General features: G+C 35.8%; 1 protein-coding gene across 1 annotated transcript in view; it reads left to right on the top strand.

The window, feature by feature from the left end:
• Positions 1 to 17294, top strand: part of ATRNL1 (attractin like 1) — a 474279-nt gene that overhangs the window by 81288 nt on the left and 375697 nt on the right. Inside the window, 1 exon segment of the mRNA XM_054690388.1 lies at positions 3328 to 3546. Within this exon segment, the coding sequence (XP_054546363.1) occupies positions 3328 to 3546 (219 nt within the window).

The raw sequence follows: 17294 nt of genomic DNA, 5'->3' as shown, positions 1-17294 counted from the left end.
ACAGGGAGAACATAAGTTCTTTCTACAGAACTTGTAGCGTTCACTATGTGGAAGAGAATTCTTATGCCAGTCTGATTTTCATTCCTTTGTGGGGTGTCTGGTTTTTTCCCCCTTTCTTTATCCTTAGCATTCAAATTTTTATAGTTTACTTGAAATCGCATTTCCAGTAAATCATGTAGAATTTTAAAATAGATTTTCATTATGTCTTTCAGTCTGGAGAGTATTTCTTTATGTACTGAAATAGTTTTTCAATGTCTAGATTATTTTTTCCTATTTAGTTCTTTTTGGAAATCTTAAAATGGTTGTTGGAATTCCTAGATATATCGCAATATCTCTTAAATTCATGTGTACTTTCCATTTCTTTGTTTGTTAAGATTCAGATATTTTCTCTTTTTTAATGGTTTTTATTTAGGAGTTTTTATCTATTTATAGTGAATTTCAGGGACCTTTGTAATTCTACCATAAATTTTGTAATTACTTTTTTAAGAAGGTAAGTTAAAGGTGTTTATTTAAAATTGCATTTCTACCACTGAGCTGGATAATGATGGACCACAGCTGGGGCTGTCGTCTGAGCATGTAAGTCAGTTCTTCATTTCTGCTTTTATGCTTCTTGGTTTTGATCTTTAGCTTCTGTTGTTTCGATTGTTTTACGGGCTTTCTTTTCTGCTTCTATAATTTGTTGTTCCATCAGCACTTGGCCTAGTCTGTTGGAGTTCTCATTTTCACAGATCTTTTCTTTCACTGGAAAACCTAAAAATGGATAAATAGAATTAGAAGTTTAATAGTTTATCATGCAGTCAATGTAAGAAAACCAGGATTCCTTCATGTAACATTTCCTTATTTGAAAAACATTGCATGTTTTTATGAACAGTTGAGATTTAATTTGTACATAATACTTTTTTTTTTAAATAATAAATTTTATATTTATATTCCCCCATACAATTGCAAACACCCCATTCTGACCCCAATCCTTCCCCTCCCACCCCCCACCCCCCAAAAAGTGTCTCTGGTTCATAGTTTTTTGTTGATTTTGATTTTCACTTTCTTATATTCATTTTCCTGGTCCCTTATTTAAGTTTTCTAGATTCCTGCTATGAGTGAGACCATCCGGTATTTTCCTTTTTCTTTTTGGCTTATTTCGCTGAGCATGATCCCTTCCAGCGCCATCCATGTTGCTGCAAATTGCATGTGTTTATCTTTTTTGAATGCTGAGTAATATTCCATGGTATATATTGTACATAATACTTTTAAAAGACATTGTATTAGTTATCTTTCTTTGAAAAGATGGTCCTAAAATGAAATTTTGCTTTTTCTTGGAGATATACATACACTACAAATATTACTAGATTTATCCTTGGTGATTGATACCCTATTAAGATATATTTTGCTTCATCATCTGATATTAAATAATTGGAATGTCAAGATAAAATAACTAATTTGATATATTCCACTGTCACTTATTTTATGGCAATCCAATATAGTTTTGAAGACAATTAGAAGAACCCTGTCAACAATACTGTGAACTGACTGCAATCATATATATAAAACAAATCTTTGTGTCAATTATTTATCTATAGTTTTAACTTCAGGCATTTGAGATCAGTGACTCAAAGAATATTATTCTATTTAAAATTTATTAAGGAAATATGGGAGATGGTTTTTCTTTCTGACATCCAATCTGAAATACTCACAACAAATCATATCGCAATTGATGAATTTTTCAGTCCAATAATCTGTTATCCCTGTACAGTCACTATATTGGGTTCCTGATTTTCACTGAGACACTTGTGCCATTATGTTTGCATAAATCTGAGGAACATTTTTGTTTCCAATAATATTGAAACTCTGAGCGGCAGTTAGCATTTACTACCACAGCAACGAAACTGAGTTTGCCAGAAGTCCATCATTCTTTTCCTCCTGGATTTTTCTAGCCTATGACTAGAAGACATCAGTCATGGTATTTTATATCTTTGTCACTATCTTCTACAAATAAACACTTCCCAAGACAAAGTGTGCTTTTTCTAGCAAAACATCACTTTAAAGTAATTAGTGATTAATCAGCCCAATATAGTATACTCTAATTGTGAATTAATAATTTAAAATACCAGATAACAACTGGCTTGAATATGATTGCAGACTACAATATGTTCATCCTTGGAAAAAGCATCATGGTATTCATAGACTTTGTTGAAGATCATAAGTTGTATATCAATTAAACAAAAGATTGAGCTTCAGGTGAGTCTCAGAGTGGTATTCAGCAGCACTGCAAGCCAGGGAGACCCTTTGCTGCTGGTTGCCTCTGAGGAGAGTGTCTGCTTCCTGTGTACCCAGTCACGAAGTGCTACTTCATTTTGCTTTGGGTGAAATTGTGTTTATTCATCACATGATACAAACTGCCAGTATCTTGGACTGTTGTGAGGATCATTGTTGATGAGAGGCTGACCAAAGGGGGTGCAGCTCCCATGGGGGATGGGTAGACACCACTTGCACTAGTTCACTAGCAGGTGCAGACATTTTCATTGAAGACCTTCATGTGGCATAGCATGAACAGCTCAACACCATACACAATGGCAAATACAGATCTGTCGTCTCCTGGATCAACTCCCCAAAGGTGCTAATACTGCAAAATTCTCAGTCTTTTTTAAATACCAACTTCATTTTTCTCCATGTCCGGTTATCATCTCCTTTCACTCTAAAGTCTATCCATTTATCTTTTTTTTTTTAAAAAGATTTATTTATTTATTTATACAAGCACTGGGTACAGTCAGAAGCGTGGGAGGGTGAGAGAATTCACCAGAGCCAGAGTGGGGAGCAGAGCAGGCAGAAGGACCGAAGTACACTGCTGAGGGGAGCAGCGGGCGGCAGGAGAGGTCTGCGCGCCATGTGGGACCCTCCTCCAGTGGCCGGGGAGCAGCCGGGGATCAAACCGGTGCTACAGAGGCCGCGGGCAGCTTCGCAACCCAGTGCTCAACCGCTGCGCCACTGGGGAGGCCCCATTTATCTTTTTTCATGATATATGGCTTGTTTAAGTGATGTTATTTCTCTTTTTTTTTTTTTTTTTTTTTTTTTGTGGGACCCTCACTGGCGGCCGGCCGGGGAACGAACCGGTGCTGCAGAGGCTGCGGGCAGCCTCGCAGCCCAGCGCTTAACCGCTGCGCCACCAGGGGAGGCCTGATTGTTATTTCTTAGGTATTATCTCAGGAAAAGTTTATATTAGCTATAGATGACCTTTGACTGTTTTATTTTCAAATCACATTTATTTGTCCATTAGTTTATAATTCTATTTGAGTATGAAGTCACATATTTGTTAATATTCCTGTTGTGCAGCTCAAAATTGTTCTGGACTGAGAACCTGTGGACAATGTTTGGAACAGCCTGGATGTGGCTGGTGCAATGACCCTAGTAATACAGGAAGAGGACACTGCATTGAAGGCTCTTCGCGGGGACCAGTGAAGCTTGTTGGAATGCATAATAATGAGATGGTTCTCGACACCAGTCTTTGTCCTAAAGAAAAGAACTATGAGTGGTCCTTTATCCAGTGTCCAGGTAATAAAAATGTGATTAAAAACAATTTTAATTTCTGCTTAAAACAAGAAGGGATTTTCTTTTCTTATAATAAATGTTTAGGAAAAAAGTGACAAGAGACTCAGATTTCAAAGATAAAAAATATTCTTCTCTATATCCATCTCTCTTATGCAGATGGTACCTATCTGGAATCATTAAGTAGATTAAACAGATGCATGGAATATAATAGCTAGATTGGCTTTCTTGTGAACTGTTAAGAGGAAAAAATATTGGCTTCCTGCCAGTTTTCTGTCCCATAGCATAGTGTTTTCTGGTTTATAATATTATAATGTCAGAATTAAAAGGGAACTCAAGAGGATTCAATCAAACTTCATGGCACTGTCCTCTAAAATACCTGTGATGGAGTCAGTTGGCCTCATTTTCAAAGCTACTATTGGTACGCACTATCATTAAATTTTGAAGGTATCAAAATGTTCAGGATTTTTCATAGGAAATCAGTTCTTACATTGGATAAAATTCACCTTATTGAAAAATTAATTTAGTCATATTTTTATTGAGTACCTACTATATGCTTAATGGTATTTAGGTGAAATACTACAATTAAAAACTTAGTCTAAAATAATTGTATTCATGGAGCTTATATTCTAATTGAAATTAATAAAATTAAATACACATCAAGCTACATGGTTATAAGTGTTATTGAATCAATAAAATAAGGGAGATAAGGTATGTAATTTAAATAGGGTGAGGAGAAAAGACCTCACTGAAAAAGAACAATGAGTAATCATCCTGCCCTGTTGGTTGGAGTGTAGACTGCTCCAGCCTCTATGAAAAACAGTATGGAGGTTTCTCAAAATATTAAAAATAGATTTAGCTTATGATCCAGCAGTTCCACTCCTAGGTATGTATCCAACAAATGCTAGAATACTAATTTGAAGGGATATAATACTCTGATACATATTTACAATAGCCAAGTTATGGAAACAACCTAAATGCCCAATTACAGAGGAGTGGTTTAGAAAATTGTGGTAGATATACACAATAGACTAGTCAGCTGTTTTAAAAAAAAGAACTTTGCCATTTGTGACAACATGAATAGTGCTGAGGAGATAATGCCGAGCAAAATAAGTTAAAAGAAGGACAAATACCAGATATTTCATTTATGTATGGAATACAGAAAAACAAATCAAAGGGTCAGACAAAATCAAACCAATAACAAGCCCTAGAATATATGACTATGGAATTGAAGCTACAAAATGAGGGAGAAAAAAACAAAGAATCGGGGTGCACGTGGACTGTGTTAAGGGCTGAGGATGCCTAGTGGGTGTGGAGTGATGATGTGCATCTGACGAGGAGTGACCCTCTGCTTTGAATCATATACGCGGTGTTACAGACCAATGTCAATGTCAATGCATACAACATATACCTGTCTACGAAAGGATAGGCTCATGGGGGTGTCTGTTAGGGAAAGAGCATGCGAAAGTAACAAACTGACTAGAATTCAGGGGGTGAGTTAATTTTTTTGGGATGTGAACCCAGGAAGAACAATTGAGGAAATAGAACTGCAAAGAGAAGAGAGAAAAAACAATAACCTGCACATTATTAAGCTGGATACCATGCTGGAAGTATGGGACAGACTCATGAGGGCTCTGAAGAACCTTGTGGAATTCTCCCCAGAGTTAGCTTACTGTGGGGTGGGGAGGGGGAGACATTTATGTTCTAACTTTCATCTTCTGTTGGTTGAGTGAGACACCTGGGCATATTCTTCTGAGCTGTGCTGGCACGTCTGATTAATGGCTTTCCCTTGCACCAGTGAAAATCCTGAAGCAGAAGAGTAGTGAGATCCTGCAGAACACGTATCACATGAGACACAGACAATGTGTTGCTTAGAAATCAGGTGGACAGAGGGAACGATATTAGGGGTGCCACAATATTAGCTACACAGACTTGGAAATACATGTATATCCTTTCTAAATCACACATGCTATTTTTGTTTCCTTATTGTGCTGGCTAGCAATGACAGTACAACATGGAATTGAAGTTGTGAGAGTGCATGTGGATCTTATTTGGAATGGAATGTATTGAGCCTTGTACTTTAAGTTGAAATGAGCTAGTAATTTTTAATAAATGTACTTATCCGCTTGAGAGATTTCCCTTCTGCTGCTAGTTAGTTGAGCTTTTTGTGTGTGTGTGTCATGCATATATGTGTAATTTTTTCAAAGCATGCATCTGTTGAGATGGTCATGTAATTATTTTTGGTTTGTTAATGTGATTCATTAACTACATTAGTTTTTAATTTCCAAACCAGTTCTGCATTCCTGGAATAATCTACACTTGTACATATGTTATTCTTTTCTATATTACTGGATTCAATTTGTTTAAATTTTAAAAGTGTTTTTGCATTTAAATTGATGAGAATATTGGTCTGTAGTTTTTTTTCCTTCGTGTTTGGTATGCCATCAGTGTAATGCTAGCCTCAAATTGAGAAATATTTCCTCCTCTTTTAATTTCTGGAAGAGTTTATGTAGAATTGGTATAATTTCTTCTTAATATATCTTTGGTGGCATTTACCTATGAAGACATTTGGGTGGGGAATTTTCTTTGGGAGAGGATTTCACTACAAATTGCATTTATTAGTAGCTAAGTGGCAATTTAGGCTCAATAGTTTTCTTAAGTGAGTTTGGTAGTTTTCGTCTTTCAGAGAATTTTACTTTCATTGTAAAAGTAAACATTGGTGTATTAAAGGACAAGCAACGAAATGTACTTAAAGTAAAACACAGAAAAAAGAATGACTGAAACAAAATGAACAGAACATCAATGAACTGTATGGCATGTGACAGAATAGTTCTATAACTGGATACTTGGAAGGAGGGGAGAGATATAGCCCAAATTTTTAATGGTCACAGTTTTCCCAAATTTGATAAAAACTGTAAATGCCCATAGGCAAGAATATGAACCTTTAGCACAAGAAACATGAGGAAATCTGCCTCCACACAAAAAGCCATAGAAAATGAGTCAATAAAGTAGATAAAATGAACTATTTAACAGTTTCCCAAAGAAGGCAAAGCAAGAGAAAAAGGAATACTGAACAGATGGGACAGTTAATTAATGGTAAAATGATAGATTGGAGCTTAGTCATTCAATAATCAATGCTAAATATGAAATGATATAATCACTCCAATAAAAACACAGATTTTCTCAGTAAAACGACTGAGATTTTCATATTGGACCCAACTATAGGCTGTCTATAGAAAACTTACTGAAATTATAAGGACATAACTATTGTAAAAGTAAAACAAACAGATTAACACTAGGCTAACGTAAGTCAAAGGCTATATTAGGATCAGCAAATAGAACAAAAAATACCACCGGGAATAGAGAGGGTCATTTCATGAAGAAAACTCAGAGAATTCATCAAGAAAACATAAGATTCCTGGGCTTCCCCTGGTGGCGCAGCGGTTGAGCGCTGGGCTGCGAAGCTGCTTGCAGTCTCTTCAGCGCCTGTTCCATCCCCGGCCTCAGGGCCAGGGTCCCACATGGCGCGCAGACCTCTCCTGTCTCGCCCGCTGCTCCCCTCAGCAGTGTACTTCTTTGTCAGTCTGCCTGTTCTGTTCCCTGCTCTGGCTCTGGTGAATTCTCTCACCCTCCCGCACTTCTGACTGTACCCAGTGCTTACATAAATAAATAAAATAAAATCTTAAAATATAAAAAAAATTAAATAATAAAAAAAAACATAAGATTCCTAAATATTTTCACCTAATAACAAACTTTCAGAAATCGTGAAGATTTAATGATATATATGGCAGGGATTCTTTATTAATTCCCAGATATATTGTCAATTTCCTCTTTATACTTTGATATATGTTGCTGGCATCATACCAGCGGCTTTATTTTGGAGAGTGTATTTTTTTAGTACAGCATCACAAATTACCACAAAGCTAGGTATATAAAAAAAAAAAACCCGTAAGTGGATATATGTTAGATGCTGGAGCATAGCCTGCTTGGTTTCTCTGCTCTAGGTTTTATTTATTTATTTTTAAGATTTATTTTTGCACATAAGAGCTGGGGTGTGGCCAGAGGTGTGGCAGGGTGAGGGGAGGTGAGAGGATTCACCAGAGACAGAGTGGGGAGCAGAACAGGCAGACCCACTGAATACACTGCTGAGAGGAGCAGCGGGTGAGACAGGAGAGGTCTGCTTCACCACATGTGGTTCAGCAAATTGGCTGGGATCAAAATGGGGCCATTGAGGTGATAGTGCTGAGTCTTAACCCCTATGCTACCAGGGAGGCCTCCTGCTCTAGGTTTTAAAGGTCGAAATCCAAGAGTCAGTCAGGCTGTTTTTGTTTGGGAGCTCTGGGGAAGAATCTGCCTCTCAGCAATTTATGTTGTTGGTGGAGCTCAATTTCTTGCACTTATAGGCCTGAAGTGCCTATTTTCTTACTGACTGTCAGCCAGTGACCACTTCAGTTCCTGAAAGATTCTGTCTTTCTCTCCCACAAGCCCCTCTCCATCTTCAAAACTGGCAATGTAGAGCTTTGAAAACTCAAATGGAATCTCTTGCTTAGAACCACTTTACTTAAGTACGTATCTGTTACATGTTAAGGATCATCTGATTAGGCCCATGCAGAATAATCTCCCTTACTTCAGTTCAGCTGTGCCATCTGTCCTGACCTAATCATCAGGGCGCCCATCCCATTATCTATGCAGATTCCTGTCACTCTCACAGGGAGGCCATGAGTGTTGATTAAATAATGATTACAATAACCTAGAGTCACTGACCCTTAAAGCTAACCATCACACGATACAATTTACCCATTTAAAGTGTAAAATTCAGAGTTGTGCAACTACCACAACAGTTTTAAAAAACCACCTTATCCTTATTCACAATCATTGCCTATTAAATCCCCAGCTACCTATCTCTGCCCTACGCAAGAGCTTTTATCTGATATTTCTATAGATTGTCTACTTGGGGCATTTTATTTAAATTGAATTATGTAGTATGTAATCTTTTGTGACTTCTTTCATCATTGTATAATGTTTTCAAGGCTTAGCCCTGTTGTAGCATGTAGCAGTACTTTATTTCTTTTAATTGCTAAATTATAGTCCCTTATATGGATATGCCACATTTTGTTTGTCATTCATCACTGGATGGGTATTTGGTACCAGTTTTTAGCTTTTCAAATAATGCATCCATGGACATTCATGGACACGTTTATGTGTACCTGTTTTTATTACTTTGGAAATGGGATATCTGTGTCAAATGGTAAATCTACATCTACCTATTTGAGGAACTGGAAAACTTTTTCAAAGTTGCTGCATTATTTACATTCCCACCAGCAGTGCACAAGGGTTCCAGTTATTCTACATTCTTGCCAACGCAGGTTATTTCACATCATTTTGATTATAGGCATCTTGGTGGGAGTGAAGTAGTGTAACTTACTGGAGTTTTGATTTGCATTTCCTCTGTGCCAATGATATTGAGCGTCATTTAGTGAACTTATTGGCCATTTATACTTTTTTGGAGAAACTTCGATCAGATCCTTTGCTCATTGTTTAATTAGGTTGTTTGTCTTTATATTATTGAATTGTGAGCCTTTTTAATATTCAGAATGCAGTCCCTTAACAAAGATTTACTTGCAAATATTTTCTTCTATATTGTTTGTTTTTTCACTTTCTTGATAGTGTCATTAGGACGTTTTTAGTTTTGTAATGTCTGTATAATTTTTTCTGTTGTTTCCTGGACTTTTGGTGCACTACTTGTGAAACCATGCATAATAAAGAATCCCAAAGGTTGGTGCCTATATTTTCTTTTAAGAGTTTGAAAGTTTTAACTCTTACATGGAGCTCTTCAATGCATTTGAACTAATTTTTATGTATGGTATGAGATAGGGATCCTACTTAATTCTTTTTTATGTGACCATCCACATGTTCCAGAATCATTATGTTGAAGCCTTCTTTACCCCTTGTATTTAGTTTTCATTTCACACATTTTATTTTCTTTACAATCTGTATATTGTCATTTTTATATTTTCACTTTCTTTCCTATGTTCCTGCCTTACTGTGTATTCTTGAGTATATAGAGCATACTTTTAATAACTTTTAAAAATCCTCTGCTTATTTTACCTAGTACCATTTTTTGTCCATTTCTATTGCTGTATATAGACATATATATAAATGTACACATCAATGTGTGTGTACTTTTTTTTACTGATTGTAGGTCAAACTTTTCAGTTTAGTTTCTTTTGATAATATCATGGACATTGTGAATTTTTATAGTTTATTCAGTTTTGTTCTCTTTCTTTTAATGTGATGTATTTTATTCTGGCGTGCAGTTATGTTAGTTGGAATCTATATGATCATTTAAAAAATTATTTTTAAGCTTTATTATGGCATGTATGTAGTAGCCCCAACTTCTGCTATTTTATTTTTGCTATTGACAGTGCTTTTCCTGTGATCTCTATACAGTGCTTTTTGTATAATGAGGTCCTTCCATTCTAACTAGAGGTAATGCATATTACTTCCTGTCCCATGTCAGTTCTTGGTGTTGTTTGACTGTTTTGTGGTTGTTCTTTGTCTAGCTTCAGAGAGTTTCATACTGTGTGAATTATTACTTAGTTATTATTTGTTATTAATTTATTATTCAACCAAATACTCCAGGACACCTCTCTGCAGATTGTTTTTTGCAACTCTCTGATGTAGTTATTTAATATATTTTGTTTAGTTTTCTTGCTGTTTACAACTGGAAGTCCATTCTTAGAGTGATCAATCCTTCATGGGCAAAAGTGGAAGTCTGTATATTTTGATTTACAAAGAACCTTTTAAACAGCATATAAAGTTTGCTTTTAAAAAAGTCTAGTCTGACAATCTATCTTTTATCAGATTGTTTAGTCAATTTAGATTTATTGTAATATTGGTATTACTAAGTTCAAGTCTACCATCATGGTATTTGTTTTCAAACTTCCCTTTATTTTTTCCTCTATTGTTCCTCCTTTTGCCTTTTTTGGATTAATTACATGTTTTAAAGTCCATTTTTATCAATTTTATTGGATTTTTAGCTATACCTCTTTTGTGTTTTTTTTAGTGACTGCTGTAGTGATTGTAATAGTCATCTTTATCTTATCACAGTCTACCTTGAATCAATATTATACTACTTCATGTATAAGGTAAGAATATTACAATAGTGTAATTCTTCCTTTCCAGACCTTTGTATAATTATTGCCATATACTTTATATGTAATTAGCTATATCATATAAAACACATAGTTTTCTTATACAAAATCATGGCAAGAAAAATATATTTTCTCATGTATCGATCATTTCACTTTTTCACTATAGAACTGAATTTCCTTTTGCTATATTTGTTAGCTTGATGAACTTTACCCTTTAAAATACTGTGTTTCTCATTTGTAGCCATAAATTATTTTAACTTTCATATGTGAAAATAGTTTTAATGTGTATGATTTCATATTTGAGGGTTATTTTTACTGGTGTTAACATTCTAAGTTGAAAGACATTCTTTCAATAATTTGAAGATGTGATTTCTTTTTCATTTGGCGTCCACTGTTTCTCTTAAAAATTCTCAATTTTAATTTTTCTCTGTTGAGGGCAATCCGTCTTTCATCCCTTTGACTTTTTTTCCCCCTTTGACTTTTTAAATATGTTTTTTTTATTAGTCTTTGGATGTGAGTAAATTTAATGATATACCTATATCAGTTTAATTTTTTATCATAATTGCAAATTGTATGGTTTATTTACTCTTGATAAATAAACCATTTGATATTCTTACCATTTTTGGATAAAGTTGCTGCCATTACTTCAAATATTTCATCAGTCTCATTGCATCCCTCTGTCTTCTATTTTGAGGGGTTAACTTATATACTTACGGCTTTTTCACTGTGTCCCTAATTTTTCTTACCCTCTGCTCTGAATTTTATATCCTTATGTCTCCTTTGATCTATATTTCAATTCAGTAAGTCTGTCTTTAGATGTTTCCAATTTTCTCTAAATATGTTTCAGTTTTTTATTGCTATTTAACATGTACCCTGATTTCGTTGGATTAAAGATGTTTTATTCATGATTCTGCATTTTTGTTGAATTCAGCTAGTCAGTTCTTCTGCCTGTTGCTTCTCTTTTGTGGGTTGTTCTTCCTTGTGCCTGCAGTCACTTAGCCACTTGACTGGCTTTGCATGGCCTCAGACTTCTTTGCTCATATGTTTGATGGTTTGAACTGTTTGTTTCCTCATGGGGTCCTCAGATGCAAATTACTTCCTATACGTGGTATTCTTAGACTAGAAATCCAGGAAAGAGATGGTAGAGTATGTATGACACCTGAGGCCTAAACTCAGAAACTCTGTATGGTCACTTCTGCATTCTATTGTTCTCTGAAAGGACAGATCCCAAGGATGGGAAAAATCCCACTTTTGGTGAGAGCATGGATAAAGTAACATTATATACATGAACATAAGGAGGTGGGAAGACTTTGAGTCAATTATTATTCAGCTCATCTAATTAGTTCTAATGATTTTTTGTTTGTTTATTGACATATAACTCATATGCCAAAACCCTACCATTTAAAAGTATACAACTCAATGGTTTTTAGTATAATCAGTAGTTGAGCAACCACCACTATCCTATAGTTCAGGACATTTTAATTATTGCAAAACAAAGCCCTATGCATACCCTTTTTTTTAAAAAAAATTATTTATTTATGCATACAAGAACTGGGGTATAAGCCAGAGGGGTGAGGGGATTCACCAGGGAGGGGGGGGAGCAGAACAGGCAGATCAACTGAAATACACTTGCTGAGGGGAGCAGTGGGGAGACAGGAGAGGTCTACTGCACCATGTGGGTCAGCTCCCTGGCCAGGGATTGAACTCATTTTTTCCAGTGGCTGTGGACAGCTTCACAGTGCTGTGCTTAACCCCTTGCACTACCAGGGAAACCCATGCATACCCTTTAACAGTCACTCCTTATTCTCTCTTTTCCCCTCACACCTGAAAACAGTCTATTTACTTTCTCTATTGTTTTATTTGTTCTAGACTTTTTTACTTAAGTGCAGTCATATAGTATATGACCTTTTATATCTGGTTTCCTTTGCTTAGTATAATTTTTTTTAAAGATTTATTTATTTATGCATACAAGAGCTGGGGTACAGGCCAGAGATGCAGGGGTGAGAGGATTCACCAGAGACAGAGTGGGGAACAGAACAGGCAGATTGACTGAAATACTGCTGAGGGGAGCAGCGGGCAAGTCAGGAGGGGTCTGCTGCGCCATGTGGGCTGCTGCTCCCTGGCTGGCTGGGGATTGCTTCATAGTGTGGTGCTTAAACCCTTGCGCCACCAGGGAGGCCCCAGCATAATGTTTTTAAGGTTCATCAGTCCTTTACATCTCTTTATGACTGCATAGTATTCAGTTGCATACAGCATGTTAGTCACATATTCACTGATTGACAGATCTTTGGATTACTGCTACTCTTCTGCTATTGCCAATAGTGTTGCAGTGAATATTTTTATATTAGTTTTTGTGTGGACATATATTTTAATTTCTTTTTGGTATATCCTTAGGAGTGGAATTCCTACTTAAATGATAAATCTATATGTAACCTTTTGAGGAATTGCCAGACATTTTTTCCAGAACTGCTGCTTTGCTTTCTGGCACCGCCCGCAGTGTATGACTAATACTGTTCTTTATACTCACCAACACGGTCTACTGTCTGTCATTTCAGTTGTTACCCTCCTAGATGTATGTAGTGGTAACTTTTTGATGTTTTGATTTACATTTGCTTTATGGTCAAAGACGCTCTCTTTTTGTGCTTATTAGCCATTCATACATCTATTCAAACTATCTTCCCATTTTTTAAATTAGGATGTTGTTTAATGAAGAATTTTAAGATATTTGTGTATGCTGGGTACTACACTCTTATCAGAGATATGAATCTCAAATATTTTCTCTTTTATTGTGGTTCTTCATTTCTTTAATGATGAACTTTGAAGCATAAAAATTCTTTATTTTGATGATATTCAATATTATCTATTATTTTCCATTGGTTGCTTGTACTTTTGGTGTTATATCTAAGAAGCTGTTGCCCAATTCACAGTTTTGAAGAGTTATACCTATATTTTCTTCTAAGATTTTTACAATTTTAGCTCTTACATTTAGGTCTTTGAACCATTTGGAGTTCATTTGTATATATGATGTGAGGTATGGCTCAAAATTCATTCTTTTACATGTGGATAACAAATTATCCCAGTGCCATTAATTAAAAGACTATTCTTTTCTCAATATGTTGGTACTCTTGCTGACAATCAGTTGGTCATAGAGATATGGAATTAAGTACGAAACTATTTATGTTTCATTGGTTCATGTGACTGTCCTTATGCCAATGACATACTGGTAGAACTTTCAGATTTTTGAAATTGGGAAGTGTGAGTCTTCTAACTTTACTCTTAAAGATTGTTTTGGCTGTTTTAGGTCTTTTTTAACTCTATATGAATTTTAGTATCTGCTTGTCTATTTATTGGAGTTTCGTAAATCTTGTCTGAATTTATAGATAAATTGAGATGAATTGCTATCTTAAAGATACTGTCTTCCAATCCATAAATATAGGGTATTTTTTCATTAATTTTGTTAGTGTTTGTAGCTTTTAGTATACAAGACTTGCATTTCTTTGGTTTAGATGTATTCTTAAATACTTTATTTTTCTGTCTGTTGTCATTGGAATTGTTTCTTATTTTAGTTTTGGATTCTTCATTGCAAGTGCATTAAAATACAATACAACTGATTTTCCTACTATTGGTCTTGTATTCTACAACATTGCTGAACTCATTTATTAGCTTACATTTTTTTCTTTCTGTGGATTCTGTGGACTTTCTATATGGAAGATCATGTCATCTGCAAATAGAGTTTTTCGTTTTTCTCTTCTTGTCTTTGTTTTTTTTTTTTTGAGGTAATATTGGTTTACAATACTGTATATGCTTTTTCCTTTGTGGTTATACTAGGGCTTACCACATACATCTCAGTTTACTAGATCATGCTTCAGACTTATACTGACTTATTTCCAGCAAGGTAAAATAATTTTACTCATATGTTTATTCTTTTTCTCCCCCTTTTGTGGTATTAGTACACATATTAAGTCTATTTATGTTGAAAACCCAGTAAAACATTATTGAAGATATTACTTACATAATTTTATGCATTTTAAAGAATCTCAGAAAAAGAGGGGGCAAGTATATGTTTATATTAATATTTTTATTTATCATTTCTGGTTTGCTGTAGATACAAATATACATGGGCAATACCACCTTATATCCTTAGTCCAACATATATTTTTCTCCCATTCACTTCGGTTGTGTCACTATTTGTAAATATATGGGGTTTTTTGGTGTTATAGGCCCAATGGTAGCATTACATAGATCTTTTAAAATGTCATTTGAAAAATCAGGTCAGCCACTATGGAAAGCTGTGTGGAGATTCCTCAACCTGCTAAAGATGGAGCTTCCATATGATCCAGCAATTCCGCTCTTAGGTATTTACCCAGAGGGCACAGAATCATTAATTCAAAAGGGTACCTGCACCCCTATGTTTACAGCAGCAGTATTTACAATAGCTAAGCTATGGAAAGAACCCAAGTGCCCAAAAATAGATGACTGGATCAAGAAGATGTGGTACATATACACAATGGAATATTACTCAGCAGTCAAAAAGATAAACTCATGCAATTTGCAGCACCATGGTTGGAGCTGGAAGAGATCATGCTCAGCAAAATAAGCCAGAAAGAAAAAGAAAAATACCATAGTCTCACTCATAGCAGGAATTTAGAAAACCTAAATAAGGGACCAGGAAAAAAAGTAAAAATCAAAATCAACAAGCAACTATAAACCAGAGGACACACTATGGGGTCGGGGGGAGGAGGGATTAGGGTCAAAATAAGGGGGGGTGGGAATTGTATGGGGAATAGAACCAAGATGAAAGTGCATACACTGTGCAAAAATGAAAAATGATGTAAAAAAATATGTAAAATAAAATAAAACAAACAAAATCAGGTCATTGAAGAATGACACAGTGACTTTACCAATGCTCTTTTCTTGTGTGTGTGTGGAGTTGAGTTGCTCTGTGGTCACTTGCTTTCCCCTTGAAAGGTTAGTTTTCTTTTCCCCTTCTATGTTAGAGGTTTGCAAACCAAGGCCTGAGCCAAATCTGTTTCACTGTCTATCTGAGAGCAAAGTTTATCGGAGCGTGCTGTTGCTCAGTTGTGTTTTCTGTGTGGCTGCCTTCGCCCTGCTCCGGCAGAGATGGGGGATCATGGCAGAGAGTGGATGGTCTGCACAGTCTAAAGTACTGACTGTCTAACCTTTGTAGAAAAGTTTTCCCAGTCTCTGTTCTGTATTTTTGTCTAACCTTTGTTGTGAAAGTATTTCAAACCACCATTTACATCTACTTTTGCAAGATGTTTGAGGCTTTTCTTGTTACAGAACAGATTCTGCATTAATGTTTGATGTTGTAGTTTTCCTAACATGTAGACAGTGTGTGCATTTCAACCCAGAATACAGGCCTGGCATAGGCTGTAAGTTCTCCCAAGTGACCTTTCTTTCATATGCAAACTTCAGTGGCTTCTCTTTGTGCTTCTTTGGATTTGTGATGTGTTGTAGTACTTTTCTGAAGGTTGGAAGATGTACAAATATGCTACTGTTAGCTCTCTTCTTTGTAGATACCAGAGATACTACATCCTGGCCCAAATGGGCTTTGAGATCTGTGCTGCGGAGCTCTCTTTGCCTATCTTGGGTATAGTAAGATTCTGCCACTAACCCAGACTTCTCTTTAACCTTTATATTTTGAATTTCTGCTATTTCTAGCGTCTTATGATGAGATCCCTTTTCTTGTAAAGTATGCTATGTGTTAAAATGCTTAGGGTAAATTTTAGCCTTGATTTTGTGTGTATATATTGAATTTTATTGAGAATGTCAAGTACCTATTTTAATATTTTATATCTGTTTTATACAGAGCATATTTTTCAAAACTATGTTCTTTATTTGCATATCAAGTGTTAGTTTTTCATTATGTTTTATTTTCAATTTTTTTTTTCCTTTGTGTATCCATAGATGAGCCATCTGGTCTGGTTTTAAAATCCAGGCAAAACAGTATGGTTGGCTTCTCTTTAGTTTTGTTCCTGTTTCAGCCTTTCACATAACAGTGCATCCTGGAATAACTATTTGATGCAAACTTACATTCTTGTTGATCCAACATCCTGATGATTGTAGTGAAATAAGACCCAGTCATAGGCCTTTGCTGGCATATCCTGCTCTTGGCCATTGTGCCCGGGTCCCACCTTTGTGGCTTTCTTTCTCCTTTGCCATTTCTGCCATGTGAGTTAGAGGTTCTGACAATGCCTGTCTCTTTTTGGTTGAAAACTTGCCTGCAGTTAGCTTACATGATACCAGCTTTCTATGTGATAAATTTACCCCATCAGACCCTGAACGTCACTGCACCACACTTTCCAGCAGCCAAGTGGGAGCACACCAGAGTGTGCCTTTTGATTGCCACGGGGTCCAGGGCTGCCTTCAGAACTTTCCACTTTCAGGAAGGGACAGTTGTGTTGAGATTGTACCAAGGACTCACCATTAATTTCTATGGTATTATGGGATACTCCTCTCTAGTTTAATTTCACTAATTTACTAACTGCTACGACCATATCCAAGTTTTATTGTTTTTGGCATGTTCTGGTATTTCAGGGGTAATTTGTGACAAGGCTGTTAGAGATGGTAGCTAAATTG

Source organism: Talpa occidentalis, unplaced genomic scaffold, assembly GCF_014898055.3.
Source record: "Talpa occidentalis isolate TD23 unplaced genomic scaffold, MPIMG_talOcc4v2.1 talOcc4.8, whole genome shotgun sequence".
Taxonomy (NCBI): domain Eukaryota; kingdom Metazoa; phylum Chordata; class Mammalia; order Eulipotyphla; family Talpidae; genus Talpa; species Talpa occidentalis.
The sequence above is the reverse complement of the archived record's forward strand: the minus strand, read 5'-3'. Positions and strand labels throughout refer to the sequence as shown.